A 12,987-nucleotide genomic window follows, 5' to 3' on the forward strand; every position below is an offset into this window, starting at 1 on the left:
TTATGCTCTTCACTGAAATATCTATATCACAGATACCAGGCAGCAAAATTAAAAGTTTATTGAAAGCAACAATATTATTTGATTTATACTCTTACCTTAATGGAAGACCATGCCACCTCTGCCTGAAGTAGAAAGGATAACTTAATTAGTGACATCATGACAGAAACGGTGATGCTGGAGAAAACACACGGACTCTTCCTGTGCTCTGAATAAAAGATGTAATCGGATGCAATCATTTCATTAATACACACATGGCTCTGTAATGGGAAGACAGGGGACCAGATGGCCAGGAATGGACTGAGATGAAATGAGATGGGTGCTTGCAGTTTAGCAACTAACTACTTAGCCTGTATGGATTATACTAAGTCCTTACAGAATCACAGGAACACATTTTCAGAATGAAATTCTGGCTTTGTCTCCAGAAGCACCATTCCCAGCACAAGGAGAAAGCCCATCTTATGGGAGTCCTATGGGGCAATTGTGTATAAGTAGTTGATGGTGGTTATAATTGCACTAGTGCGCTCGTGCTCAAACTTAACTGCATATTAGAATCACTTGGAGAGTTCTTTAAAAAAAAATACCAATGCTTGGGGCTCATCTCCAGAGATGCTGGTTTAATTGGTCTGGGGTCCAGCCCAGGCATTGGAATTTTTCAAAGCTCCCCCGGTGATTCAAAGGTGCAGTAAAATTTAAGAACCATTGCATTAGTGTAATTCCTGTATTTATACAAATAAGCCCACTTCATAGATCAATAAAAGAAGCCAGTTCTTGCATGGTATGATTTGGGACAGCACAGAACATCTCTGGCCCTCAAATAGCTATTCTCTCCTTCAGTGTTTGGAAAACTCCCTAGAAAAATTCATTTCTTTGAATGAAGGCTTTGCAACTTAAATGAGGATAATTCCTCTGAGAAGGATAATACATTAAGTGGTTATCAGTTATTAACACCCTGGTGTGCCTGTTTATCGGATTACTTTCCTTAATGGTGGGGGAATCAGGGGGCAGGGAATGAGTGAAGCATGATGGTGGGAAGCTCAAAGGTCAATAGGATGTGGATTCAGGGTGAGTTCCAGGGCTGAGGGATATGACCAAAGGCAGTCTATAGGCAAGAGGGAAGGATGAGTCTAGACCAAAAAGATAAATCTTTGTGTGAGATTCTGAAGGTCAGAGAAGACTGTGAACCAAATCCAATGGACAAGTGGGAGAGTTGCCTTGACAAACCCTTGGCTGACTATCCAAACACTGCAACCAGGGAGCTGAACATGTGAGTGACAAGAAAGTGGGAGCCCCTTTCCAGTCTCGCCCATCTCCAGAAACAGGAGGTTCTCTGGACCAGACTTGGATATTCAAGAGGGATGAGAAGGCAGGTAGATTGACAAGAACTGGAACATCACAAAGGCCTCTGGGTTGATCATGCCTGAGTTGCCAGAATTCTGACAAAAATGGGAACTGGCTAAATTTCAGGAGGTCAAGATACCAGGCAGCCAGGAGTATCCATGCATGATTGATTGAAGAACCTTGAAAATCAGCTCCAGGTCTTAGAGAGGATTCCTTTGGGGACAAATATCAATTCAGCATAATTATCTTGGCTGTAGATATGAGGCAACAGGATGAATCCAGCTTTTAGCAGCCTACTCTGATGTGGCAAAAGTGCAGGAAGGGCACCTATGGGAACTAACGTATATTCTCTCAGCTTAACGATTGTGTCCAGGTCCTACCCATGTGCATTTCCCCTACAATTTCCTCATCTCTTCTAAATAGACTGGAAATGCACTCAGCAGGAAGCCCAGGTATATCCCTTGTGGCTGGGATTCTATCTGGACCATGACAATGACAGTGTAAAGAGGCGGATGTTCACCACCCAGGCAGGCTCTTCTGCACTGTAGCTGAATGACTTTTGAATAATGTTGACTTAAAAGAAATCTCTTCCTGCAGGTTTAATGAGCCCCCCTGGGAAGCTCCTGATGTGAATGGGGATCACGACTTGACATAAACATGAAAGATTATGTGTCAGCAGGCCTGATTTGATTCTTAATGAGTGTTAATTTATTTGCTGTGATTTCACACATCTGCTTTGGCCACAATGTCATATTACATTAATCCTGAGATATTACTACACATACTATATTTTCTATACACAAGGTGGGGAATGGGAAATTAGTACATGTGATGTTTCTTAAAGGGATACACACCCTTTAATGCAAAGGACTAGTAGGCAGATGTTAGATTTCCCCACTATTTGGATATACAATCTCTTGAGGCTAAAACATAACTTGGCGTTTGTGTCCGTGACATTGCAGAATAGTTTCCATGGTAACAGGCTCAGGGGAATCCTAAGGTACACAGTAAGCTACCATATTTAGGGTTACTTATGATTGGTGGATTGGACAGTTCTACTTCTGTATGGAATATGATTTTCTATTACTTTGTCTGGACAATAAAATCCAAAAGGTGTTTCCCTAAACATATAAGCCAGGGCTTAAACAGAGGGAAGGAAACACACACAAAAGACGAGAAAAATCACTTTGCGGCATAAAGAGTCTGTTTCACCTGCCACTTATGTTCTTTCAAGTCTCACAAGACAGTTTGGGTTTGTTCTGTCAGAAGACAAATTTGATGGCTTCATTAGTAAACAGATGTATGTAGGCCACTGGGGGAGATAAAGCTCAGTTAATCCTAGTTGTTTGTGAATGAAATGTGGAGGACTTTAACACAGAGACCAATCCCAAACCGAATGCAGTCCCTCACAAATCCCGGAGGCTACAGATGCTGGCGCTTCCCAGAGGCTGTGTATCCAGAGCTGAGATCAGCTTTCTGAGGCTGCCTCTCTGATGCTGAAGCCCAAATCTTGCACACTCAGCAGCATTTTCCGGGTTAGTTCAGTGGGTGTTGGGATCACACTGAGTAAAAGCAGCACAAAGGTGAGAGCAGGGGACTAGTGGTCAGCAAGAAAGCTTTTTAGTGAGGGGTCTGGCTGCCCTAAGTGTGTGGGATTTTCACTGAACAAAGGGAACTTCTTTCTTTTCTTGATTTGAATGTAATCTATAGTTGTGCAGGAGCCAGGATCTGCCTCTGTTCAAAGAACATGCAACTTTCCCGGGTTGATGGTAATACAGAGCCAGAATAGCTACCCTACTCCTCCAACAAACTTTAAGTTTCCATAATGCTAGTTTCCACAACACTATGGAAAGTGCTGTGAGGTATAATGCATGCCCTCTGCTCTCCAAGAATTTATGATCCAGGAGAGGACAGATCAGTGGATTCACTATCATTCTTACACCTTACAAAGTTCCTAGGGGGTTTCATTTACCAAGTATTTGAAGCTACTAAGCTAAGCTACTAAGCTACTATACCTGGGAATCTGAGGTTGAAAAGAGAATGAATCTGGATGAAGGTGCTCAAAAGCTACAGACCTCCAATTGTAAGATAAAAGTACTGGGGATAGAATGTACCTGATCAATTTTATTAACACTGCCGTATGTAACATATGAAAGTTGTTTAAGAGAGTAAATCCTAAGAGTTCTCATCACCAGGAATAAATTGTTTCTATTTCCTTTATTTTGTATCTATATGAGATGTGAACTAAATCTAAACTACATCTAAACTTGTGAAAACTATTTCATGATGTATGTAAAGTCAAATCATTATGCTCTACACCTTAAATTTATATAGAACTGTATGTCAATTATATTTGTAAAAAACTAGAAGAAAAAGAATAAAATTCTAAGCATATATAAAGATAAGAGCAAATCCAGATATATCCATGTAGAAAATTGGATTATTCTTAGTAACTCTTCATTTCCACCCTGTATTAGAATATTTAACTAGGCCATTTGCTATGTGTCTTTACAGTTTTTTTCCCACTAGACATGGAGAGTCTTTGCTTCGTCTACCAAGGGACATTTCTGCTTGGAAAGACCTAGCTTCAGAAAGCCAACAATCCAGGTATGATTTTACTTTAGATGCTTTCAGGTGGCTATGTCCCCATGACCCAAACCATGTTTAATTTCTTCTTCCTTTCTTAAAAGTCACCTTTTCTCATCTTTTGAAATTATTTATTCCTCCTCTCTAGGACCCTTAAATAGCACTTTATTCATAGCTTTTTCCTTAAGTACTTGCATGACTTTAGGTACCTAATCTTTGGATCAGTTTTAACATCTATCAGAGCTATTGGTGAGAACTTGATAAAAATGCAGGTACCTAAACCTCATTTCTATAAGATTTTAATTTAGCAGATCTGGGAGAGGACTCCAGTATCTGTATTTGTATTGAGTATCCTTAGATGGGCTAAGATACACCAAAGTTTATTCTTCAAGTTCTTTTTTTTTCATGCAAAACTATTATTTTAATAGAGTAGAATGAGTTTTAAATAAGAATTAAAGAACTTCCCAGTTGTCTTAAATGGGGATCTTCAATCAGGTGGGAATTGAGTCAGAATCCAGTTGTTTGAGACAATGTACTGAGGAAACAGATTCCCAGCTCTACACAGAAGCTTTTCATATAATTGCAGCACAACCAGGAGAATTTATTAATTAAGAGTATTGGGCTCAAAAAAATACATAAAAAAAGAATGAAATATTATTTGCATTGATAGGGATACACTTGGGGGACTTTATGCTAAGTGAAATAAATCAGAGAAAGATATACTGTATGACAGGGGTCCCTAACCCCTGGTATCTAATGCCTGATGACCTGAGGTGGAGCTGATGTAATAATAATATAAATAAAGTACACAGTAAATGGAATGCACTTGAATCATCCTGAAACCAACCTCCCCCACTCCACTCTGTCTGTGGAAAAACTGTCTTCCACAAAACTGCTCCCTGGTGCCAAAAAGGTTGGAGACCGCTGCTATGTGATATCATTTACATGTGGAATCTAAAAAATACAACAGACTAGTGAATATAATGTAAAAAGAGACAGATTCACAGATACAGAGAACAAGTCAGTGGTTACCAATAGGGAGTGGGGAAATGGGGAGAGGCAATGTGGGACAAGAGATTAAGAGGTACAAACTATTAGATATAAAATAAATTATAAAGATATACTGTACAACATGAGCAATGTAGTCTGTATAGTAACTATAAAGGAAGTATAATCTTTAAAAATTGTGAATCATTATATTGTATACCTGTAATGTATATATTGTATATCAACTATATGTGAAAAAAAATGTTTAAAGGTTAAAAAAAGGAAACATAGCACAGTAATGTAAGACAACTTATAAATGATTTTTAAAAATAAAGAGTTCATTTTTTCAAGGTGTAGTGGGGAGAATAAGGTTTTTATCTAAAAGAAGACTACTGAATCTAATAAATGAGTCTTTTAAAAATACGGATTCTGTATATAGGTGTTTCTGTGTGTTTACACATGTATACACATGTGCTCATGTGTTAAATCTATATGTCATGTTAGTGTAATTTTAAAAGTTAATTAAATGATAAACAATTTAGTCATAGCCCAGAATTTCAAAACTGCACTGTGAGAATGTTTGAAACGTCTCTCCTGTGATCTATGTCCTTAGGATCACCATCTTAAAGGGTTTGGGAAAGCCACATGTATAGAACATCATGCAGCCTATTTTGGGGACATTTAAATATGTGAAACAGATTTCCTTAGGGACTTTCTAATTCATTCACTCCTTGTCTGAGACCCTTCACCCCAAAGAATCTGCTAGGGAAGGAGGAACTACAGGGAGCTAGAGCCAAAGGGAGCAGATGGAAGTCTGAGCAAACACACGAAGTCCGAGTTGGGGGATCACCATTCCATCTGGAGGCAGATTAGGTAATAGGCTATCCAACCACTCCCATCTTTGTACCTCTTCTCTACCCTGCAGGAAACAAGGAGCATTTGCCACAGCCTTAATGTTCCATTTTCAACCTACAACCTTCTCCATTTTCAGTGGACTCTTTCCTTCTTTGCAGTGAAAACCAACTTCTTTGGTCTAAAGGTGTCAAGTCTAGGAGAGATCTCACTGATTCCTCTCTCACTGAAGCTTAGGTTGTGCCTTTAAATGTCATTTTATGTAGAGGTGCACTGTGAGTAGACTCAAGCCCATGCCCTGTACCCAATTCTTCCCAGTCTCTGCGCCACCAACTAGCCAACTAACTTGTATGGTCACAAACTGAAGGCTCATCATGATGTAGCTTACATAATACATACATAATAATATGTGCGATGATCCCTGTGGATAATTAAGGCTGCGTTACCTGTCTAGAAGGGAGCTAGCAGCTCTTTCACAGCTGTGTTTTTTAAAAGGGTGACAACCACTTACTGTGCTTTTTGTACATATATATAAGAGAGTCTCAACTACTATGTCTCCTAATACCTAGTTCTGTGCAGGCATGCTCAGTCACTCAGTCCTGTCGGACTCTTTGTGACCCCATCGATTGCAGCCCAGCAGTCTCCTCTGTCTGTGAAATTCTCCAGGCAAGAAATACTGGAGTGGGTTGCCATTTCCTCCTCCCCAGACTGAACTCACATCTCCCGAGACATCTGCATTGGCAGGCAAGGCAGATTCTTTACCCCTAAGCCACCTGGGAAGCCCCTCCTAATACTGACCCCTGAGCTAATTAGTATCAGTGTGATTGTCTTAATTTTCTAGCTACCAATTAAGCAGTTGCTCCAGAGAGAACTGTCAGCAATATGTAAATTTAAAAACAGAAACCAGGAGCTGCTGGTTGACAGTATAGAAAGTCAAGGTTGGAAAACAAAAGTGATGGTGGAGTGAGATTGTGAGTGGCTCTTCTAGCTAGTTGAATACTGAGCTTCCTTATGATCCGATTAGCTCACAGTTTACCCGAGAAGTACCCACTCCTTCAAATAAATAAGTAAAAGATAGATACAGAATAGCAGAGCGTCTGGGTTTGCGCTGGGGTAGCGAGTCCTTTAACCATGGCCATCCATTCGCTCAAACTAGGCACCTATTTGGTAGTCTTGCACAAAGACTTTGAGCATTTGAGGATGATCAAACCCCATCCTCAGAGACAGCTTCACTCCTACATTTAAGCTTCAGCCTAAATGGACACGCATCGAGCCTTCCTCATTCCTGTATCCGATTCACGATGGCACCGACCGCGGACTCACTCTTAAGTCACGCAGTCCTCTCTTAAGAGAGACTGAAAAACGTCCTATTGTTGCCCCCGCTTTCCTTCCCCCAACCAGCATCTTCATTTAGAGAGGGAATTTCAGTTGCATCACCAAACACGAAAAGCAAAAGGTGAGGGATGCAGGGAGAGACGATAACTCCCTACTCAACACCCCTCCCCACTCACCCACGCGTCGGCTCCCGGCTCCCCCTCCTCCTGCCCCGGGCTGGCGGTCAGGTGAGGTTACCTGGGCGCCCCGAGAAGCCTCGAGGGGCGCAGCGATCCTTCCTTTCGAAGTCGCCCCATTCCCCACCGGGCCCCCAAGACTCTGGCCCCTTCTCCCCCTGCGCGCGTCCCCTGCCCCTCGGGCTCCGGCGCGCAGCGACAGCCGCACGCAGCGCTCGGCTCCCCTCCGCCGACCTGGCGTGACGCAGGCGGAGACTACTTAAGGCCAGATTAGAGGCGGCGGCCGCGGATTCCCGAGCCCTGCAACCGGCTCCGCGCGCTCCGCCCCGGCTTCGCAGGCGGCAGCGCGGGAGCGCCCGGTGCCCGCTGAAGTGCCAGGCGCGGGGATTGGTGCCCGGACCTTTCCTCGGCCCCTAACCCCCGGGAGTGAGTGGCGCTCAAACACCTCGCTCGGGCGGGCGAGAGCTCGCGGACCTGCACGCGGCCACCACCGCTCCGCCCCTCCCCTCGCCCGGCCATCCCCCGGCTCCAGACCTGACCCCCGGACGGCGCCCGAGGTTCGTGCCCGCTCTCCGGATCGCGCCAGCTGCCCATCAGTTGGACGCGCTTGGGTTTCCTTCCCCATTTTCCCTGTTTTAAGTACAATAAAAGGGAGAGGGGGATCTTGGATTTTTAAAAATTTTGTTTGATTCTTTAATTGGGGGGCATTTCGCTCCCAGTCGGGAGGTGCGGCCCGGGGAGGGGCCCGAAGCGGGAACGTGCCCTGTGCTGCCCCGTCTTTGTCTGCTGCCTCCGGATGCACAGCGATGGGGGAATGGACCATCTTGGAGAGGCTGCTGGAAGCCGCGGTGCAGCAGCACTCCACTATGATCGGGAGGTAAGGGCGACGAGCCGGCCATCAGCGGGCCCCGTCGGGCGGCTCCCGGGAGTCCTTTCTAACGTCCAGACCGAGCCCCAGCAGCCCTCAGACCATCCTCTGTCTCCTTCCCATCATCCTTGGTCCATGCGCCTGTGTTCCCAGCATTGAGGGATTGCCTGACGCCCAGTGAGGCCCCCCTCCTCCAGCTGCTCCTCATCAGGAATCCATCCCTTCCCTATGAAGCACCACCAGGGGATTCACTTTTCTTCCATTAGCAAAGGAGTTATTGGCTCAGTCGTGGTACCCCCACTCTCTGGAGTCAGAGCCAATCTTCATCCAGTTCCCTAAATAGAATCTACAAAGAAGGCAGGATTGTATTTGGACAGAGAAGGGCAAATGGGGAGATGGATTTGCTCTTCGGAGCAGATATATCTTTCCCCAACAAATATTTAACAAGCTAAACTGATTTGCCTGTTAAGACCTACAGTGTCAGAAACCTACATGCCCAGTTGATACATTTTGTCTCTATATATACTAATATATTCGTGTATATATGTGTATATATAATTATAACTGTTTATGTAAAGCTTAAGTTCAGTATTCATATTGAGGATAAACTAAATATCCAGTTGGAGTACTTACATATACATACTCTGTGTGTAGACTTTGTATTTGCTGTATTCAGCTATTCCATGTGCATTTGCCATATCCAGAGGGAAGTTATATTTTGTGCCTCTCTACATTCCATCTGTTGCAAATACACCACGTCCAGTGTATGGAAATACACATGCTTAAGATCCCTGTAGTATGAAGTGTTCCCAGACTACTAACACCCAGCAGAAGGGGAAGAGACCAAAAGGTTTGCTGAATTCCCAGTTCAGGACCACGCTGGATGGATAGCTCCCCAGTCAAGGACAGAGCTGGGAACTGAGCAATAGGGCTTTTCTATTGAGTCAGTGACTTAACCCTTGAGAACCTCTCTCCCTCCATTTTCCCCTGCTCAGGATCCTCTTGACTGTGGTGGTGATCTTCCGGATTCTCATTGTGGCCATTGTGGGGGAGACGGTGTACGATGATGAGCAGACCATGTTTGTATGCAACACACTGCAGCCCGGCTGTAACCAGGCCTGCTATGACCGCGCCTTCCCCATCTCCCACATACGTTACTGGGTCTTCCAGATCATAATGGTATGTACCCCCAGTCTCTGCTTCATCACTTACTCTGTGCACCAGTCTGCCAAGCAACGAGAACGCCGCTACTCTACTGTCTTCCTGGCTCTGGACAGAGATCCTCCTGAGTCCATGGGGGGTCCTGGAGGAACTGGGGGTGGGGGCAGTGGTGGTGGCAAACGAGAAGATAAGAAGTTGCAAAATGCCATTGTTAATGGAGTGCTGCAGAACACAGAGAACACGAGCAAGGAGACAGAGCCAGATTGTTTAGAGGTGAAGGAGCTGACCCCACACCCATCAGGGTTGCGCACTGCTTCTCGATCCAAGCTCCGAAGGCAGGAAGGCATCTCCCGCTTCTACATTATCCAAGTGGTATTCCGAAATGCCCTGGAGATTGGGTTTCTTGTGGGCCAATACTTTCTCTATGGCTTCAGTGTCCCAGGGTTGTACGAATGTGACCGCTACCCCTGTATCAAGGAGGTGGAATGTTATGTGTCCCGGCCTACTGAGAAGACTGTTTTTCTAGTGTTCATGTTTGCAGTGAGCGGGATCTGTGTTGTGCTCAACCTGGCTGAACTCAACCACCTAGGATGGCGCAAGATCAAGCTGGCTGTGCGAGGAGCCCAGGCCAAGAGAAAGTCAGTCTATGAGATCCGCAACAAGGACCTGCCCCGGGTCAGTGTTCCCAATTTTGGCAGGACTCAGTCCAGTGACTCTGCCTATGTGTGAAAGGGCAGGTTTTGGGAAGGCCTAGGGGATGACAAGTAGCCCCAAGGCAGATGACTATGGAGGGTGGCTCTATCGGCCCTCATTTTTGTGACTGTCATCATTGAGATATAGAATGAGGCTGGTTAAGAGAAGATCTTGCATCAGTTGGAGAGGAGAGAAAATAGAACCGTTACCACATCACACCACTGGTTCCAGAGACAACTGGACAAAGTGATGAGACTGATGAGTTGGACTCCTTTGGGCCCTTTTCTTTTGTGGTCCAGTTTGATCCCATAGTGGACTTGAACAGCTACCAAGTAGGACTTAGCTCTGCTAAGCTCTGTATTCTGGTGAATGGCATGAGTCAACTATTTTACTGGTACAAAATTTGTGACCAGCTCAACACATCCCTTCCTCCTGGGCTGCAGGACAAACATCCTTGGGGTATCCTTCATGTACCTCCCCCATCAGCATGCCCCTCTCCCTCAACCCAGGACAGCATGCCAGCTTTCTCCTCAATCTGGCCTTACAGTAAACCTAATATGGTTTATCTGCAAGCTAGAGGGAATTCTGTGGGGTGCTTTTCAGAGAATGGCCATGGCATAGGTTTGCATCATAGCCCCACCTGATTGGCCCTTAGTCATTATGAAAACCTTAGGAATGTCTCAATATTTCCAGTTTTCTAACTCAAACTGCACTGGTGCTGTTTATTAGGGGCAGGGGTTGGGTGGGAGGGACGGGATTGCAATATGCAACTATAACAGTCCTATGGGATGGTCATTGCACTGTTAGGCATGTGGTTATGAGCTTTGGGATATTTCTGCCTTCCAGATTGTGGACTTTGGACATTAAAAACAATTTTGTTGTTCTTGTTAATATCAAGGGTGTCTACCCAAGCCACAGAATCTCTAACTGGTGTATTTAATTCATTTTCTTATATAGTTTTGTTGTGCAACACAGCTGCACTTCATTTTGCCATGGTTTGAATTGACCTGTGTGCTCACACCAGAGACCTTAATCAGTCCATGTCAATCCTGATTTATAATTTTATCAGTTATTTTTGAAACACATGCAATCACTGGCTTAAGAAACCTGAAACTAAACACTATTGGCTAACATGCGTTTACGGATACTTATTTGAGACATATACATATACCAAAGGTTCAAAAACCTGTTGCTTTGGACTGTGAATATGTTTCCTTCTCTTTGCTCTTATTTATTTAAGTGCCATACTGTACCTTTCATATCCACTGTTTATTTAGTTAAAGCATTGGCCAAGAGTAATGTTTGGATAAATGTGCTTTTATGAAGCCCTCCATTTCCTTTGCATTATCATTATGATTTTTGGTTTAGGTAACAGACGTGATGTAATACACAACTGAGGATATGTTTAAAATAAAGTTCTTGCCTTTTTTTTTAATGGGAAGAGTCTGCAATTTTATGTTTTGATTTGGATTCTATTTATTTAAATATATGTTCAAAAATGTTTTGTCACATATTTAAAAATCGGAACTGTGAGGGCAGGAAGTGATGGATGGTTGAATAGTACTTGGGGGATGACTGATAATGTCTAGTCACTAACAGATGAGACAAGACTGGTACATTTTGTGAAAGTTTAGAAGACTGTGATGAGGTATTCAAATAGTGGTGTTTACTAACTCCTTTCCATTTTAGTCCAAGATTTCTCTGCTTGTCTAAGGATATTTCTTGTAATAAAATGTCAATGCTGCAACATATTAGTTTATTCCAGGAGTGGAATTATTTTTCCCATTTTACCATACTTTCCTGCTCTCAGCTGTCACATTTGGCAGCAGGCCGTGCTCCCTGTGCTCATCTATTTGAGACCTGATGTTTAAATGATGCTAATCCAGTAGTCAAACAGAACCTTCTAGACCAGCATTGTTCAATACAACTTGGTGTAGTGACAGAAACTTCTGTTGTCTTTGCTGCTTAATATGACAATGACTATTGAGCTCTTAAAATGTGGCTAGGACAATTGAATAACTGAAATTCTAATTTTATTTAATTTTAATTAATTTAAATAACCATATAGGGTTAGTTGCTACTGTATCATAAAGCACAATGATAGACTTTTAATCAAGCACTTCTTACTGGGTTATTCCAAAAGAGATTAATCCTTTGCTTATGTGTCCTAAGATATTACTTTTTAGCAACACATTTTACTAACATATTTGGCATTTTCTTTCTTTTTTAGTTTTGTTTTTTTTTTAAAACACCTTTTTATTTTATATTGCAGTATAGCTGATAAACAGTGTTTGTGATAGTTTCAGGTATACAGCAAAGTGATTCAGTTATAGATATACACATATCTGTTCGTGTTTGGCATTTTCTGTCTACATTAATGGTCCCCTTAGTTCCGTAAACTAATGCTCTTCCTCAGTTCTTAAATGCTATTCACCTTCTAATTCCAATACGCCCTTCATCTGAATATTGCAAAGCAACGTGAAATTTCTTGGATGATTGCTTTTCAAACACGATTGTTGCATCCTTTAACTATGACAGTGTGGATGCCAATTTTAGAATGAAAATCTGTTTATTTCCATCTATAGGTTTCCATCTGCAGTATAAATAGGCAGTTGAAAAGGATTATTCTTGAGTAAAGAAACAGATCCTCCTCTGTTTTGTGTTTGGTGAGCTAAAAATGTTTTAAGATGCCTCCCAGAGATGGAGGAAGAGTGTTGCTTGAAAGCTCTTAGCATATGCTTGGGTGTGAAAGAAGTAGGAAGCTGTGTGGAAAACAAGGGCTGTTGTATTTATGCCACAATGTGAGATTGGGAGAACGATAGTGTTTCCTGGTAGAAATGCATCCCGTATCAGTGGAGCTCTGTGATGTTTCCAAACACCTGCAAATTCAAGATTAATTCACTTGTTGGTAGTAGAGAAGGGAACACGCCTTCCACTAGGCTTATAGAGTCATTCCTCAGATTTACTGAGTGTCAGTCTGATTCTTTCGCT

At 43.1% G+C, this 12,987-nt stretch overlaps 1 protein-coding gene across 1 annotated transcript; it reads left to right on the plus strand.

The window, feature by feature from the left end:
- The first annotated feature begins 7,404 nt into the window (after positions 1-7,404).
- Positions 7,405-11,431, plus strand: GJD2 (gap junction protein delta 2). The gene is made up of 2 exons (XM_086318983.1): positions 7,405-8,151; positions 9,138-11,431. Exons 1-2 carry the CDS (start codon positions 8,081-8,083, stop codon positions 10,030-10,032), a joined length of 966 nt encoding a protein of 321 aa, XP_086175109.1. The 5' UTR covers positions 7,405-8,080; the 3' UTR covers positions 10,033-11,431.
- The last annotated feature ends 1,556 nt before the right edge of the window (positions 11,432-12,987 follow it).

The sequence above is a fragment of the Bos grunniens genome, chromosome 10 (genome assembly GCF_055505025.1).
Source record: "Bos grunniens cultivar Pamir isolate PY7600 chromosome 10, Bosgru_T2T1.0, whole genome shotgun sequence".
NCBI classification, from domain to species: domain Eukaryota; kingdom Metazoa; phylum Chordata; class Mammalia; order Artiodactyla; family Bovidae; genus Bos; species Bos grunniens.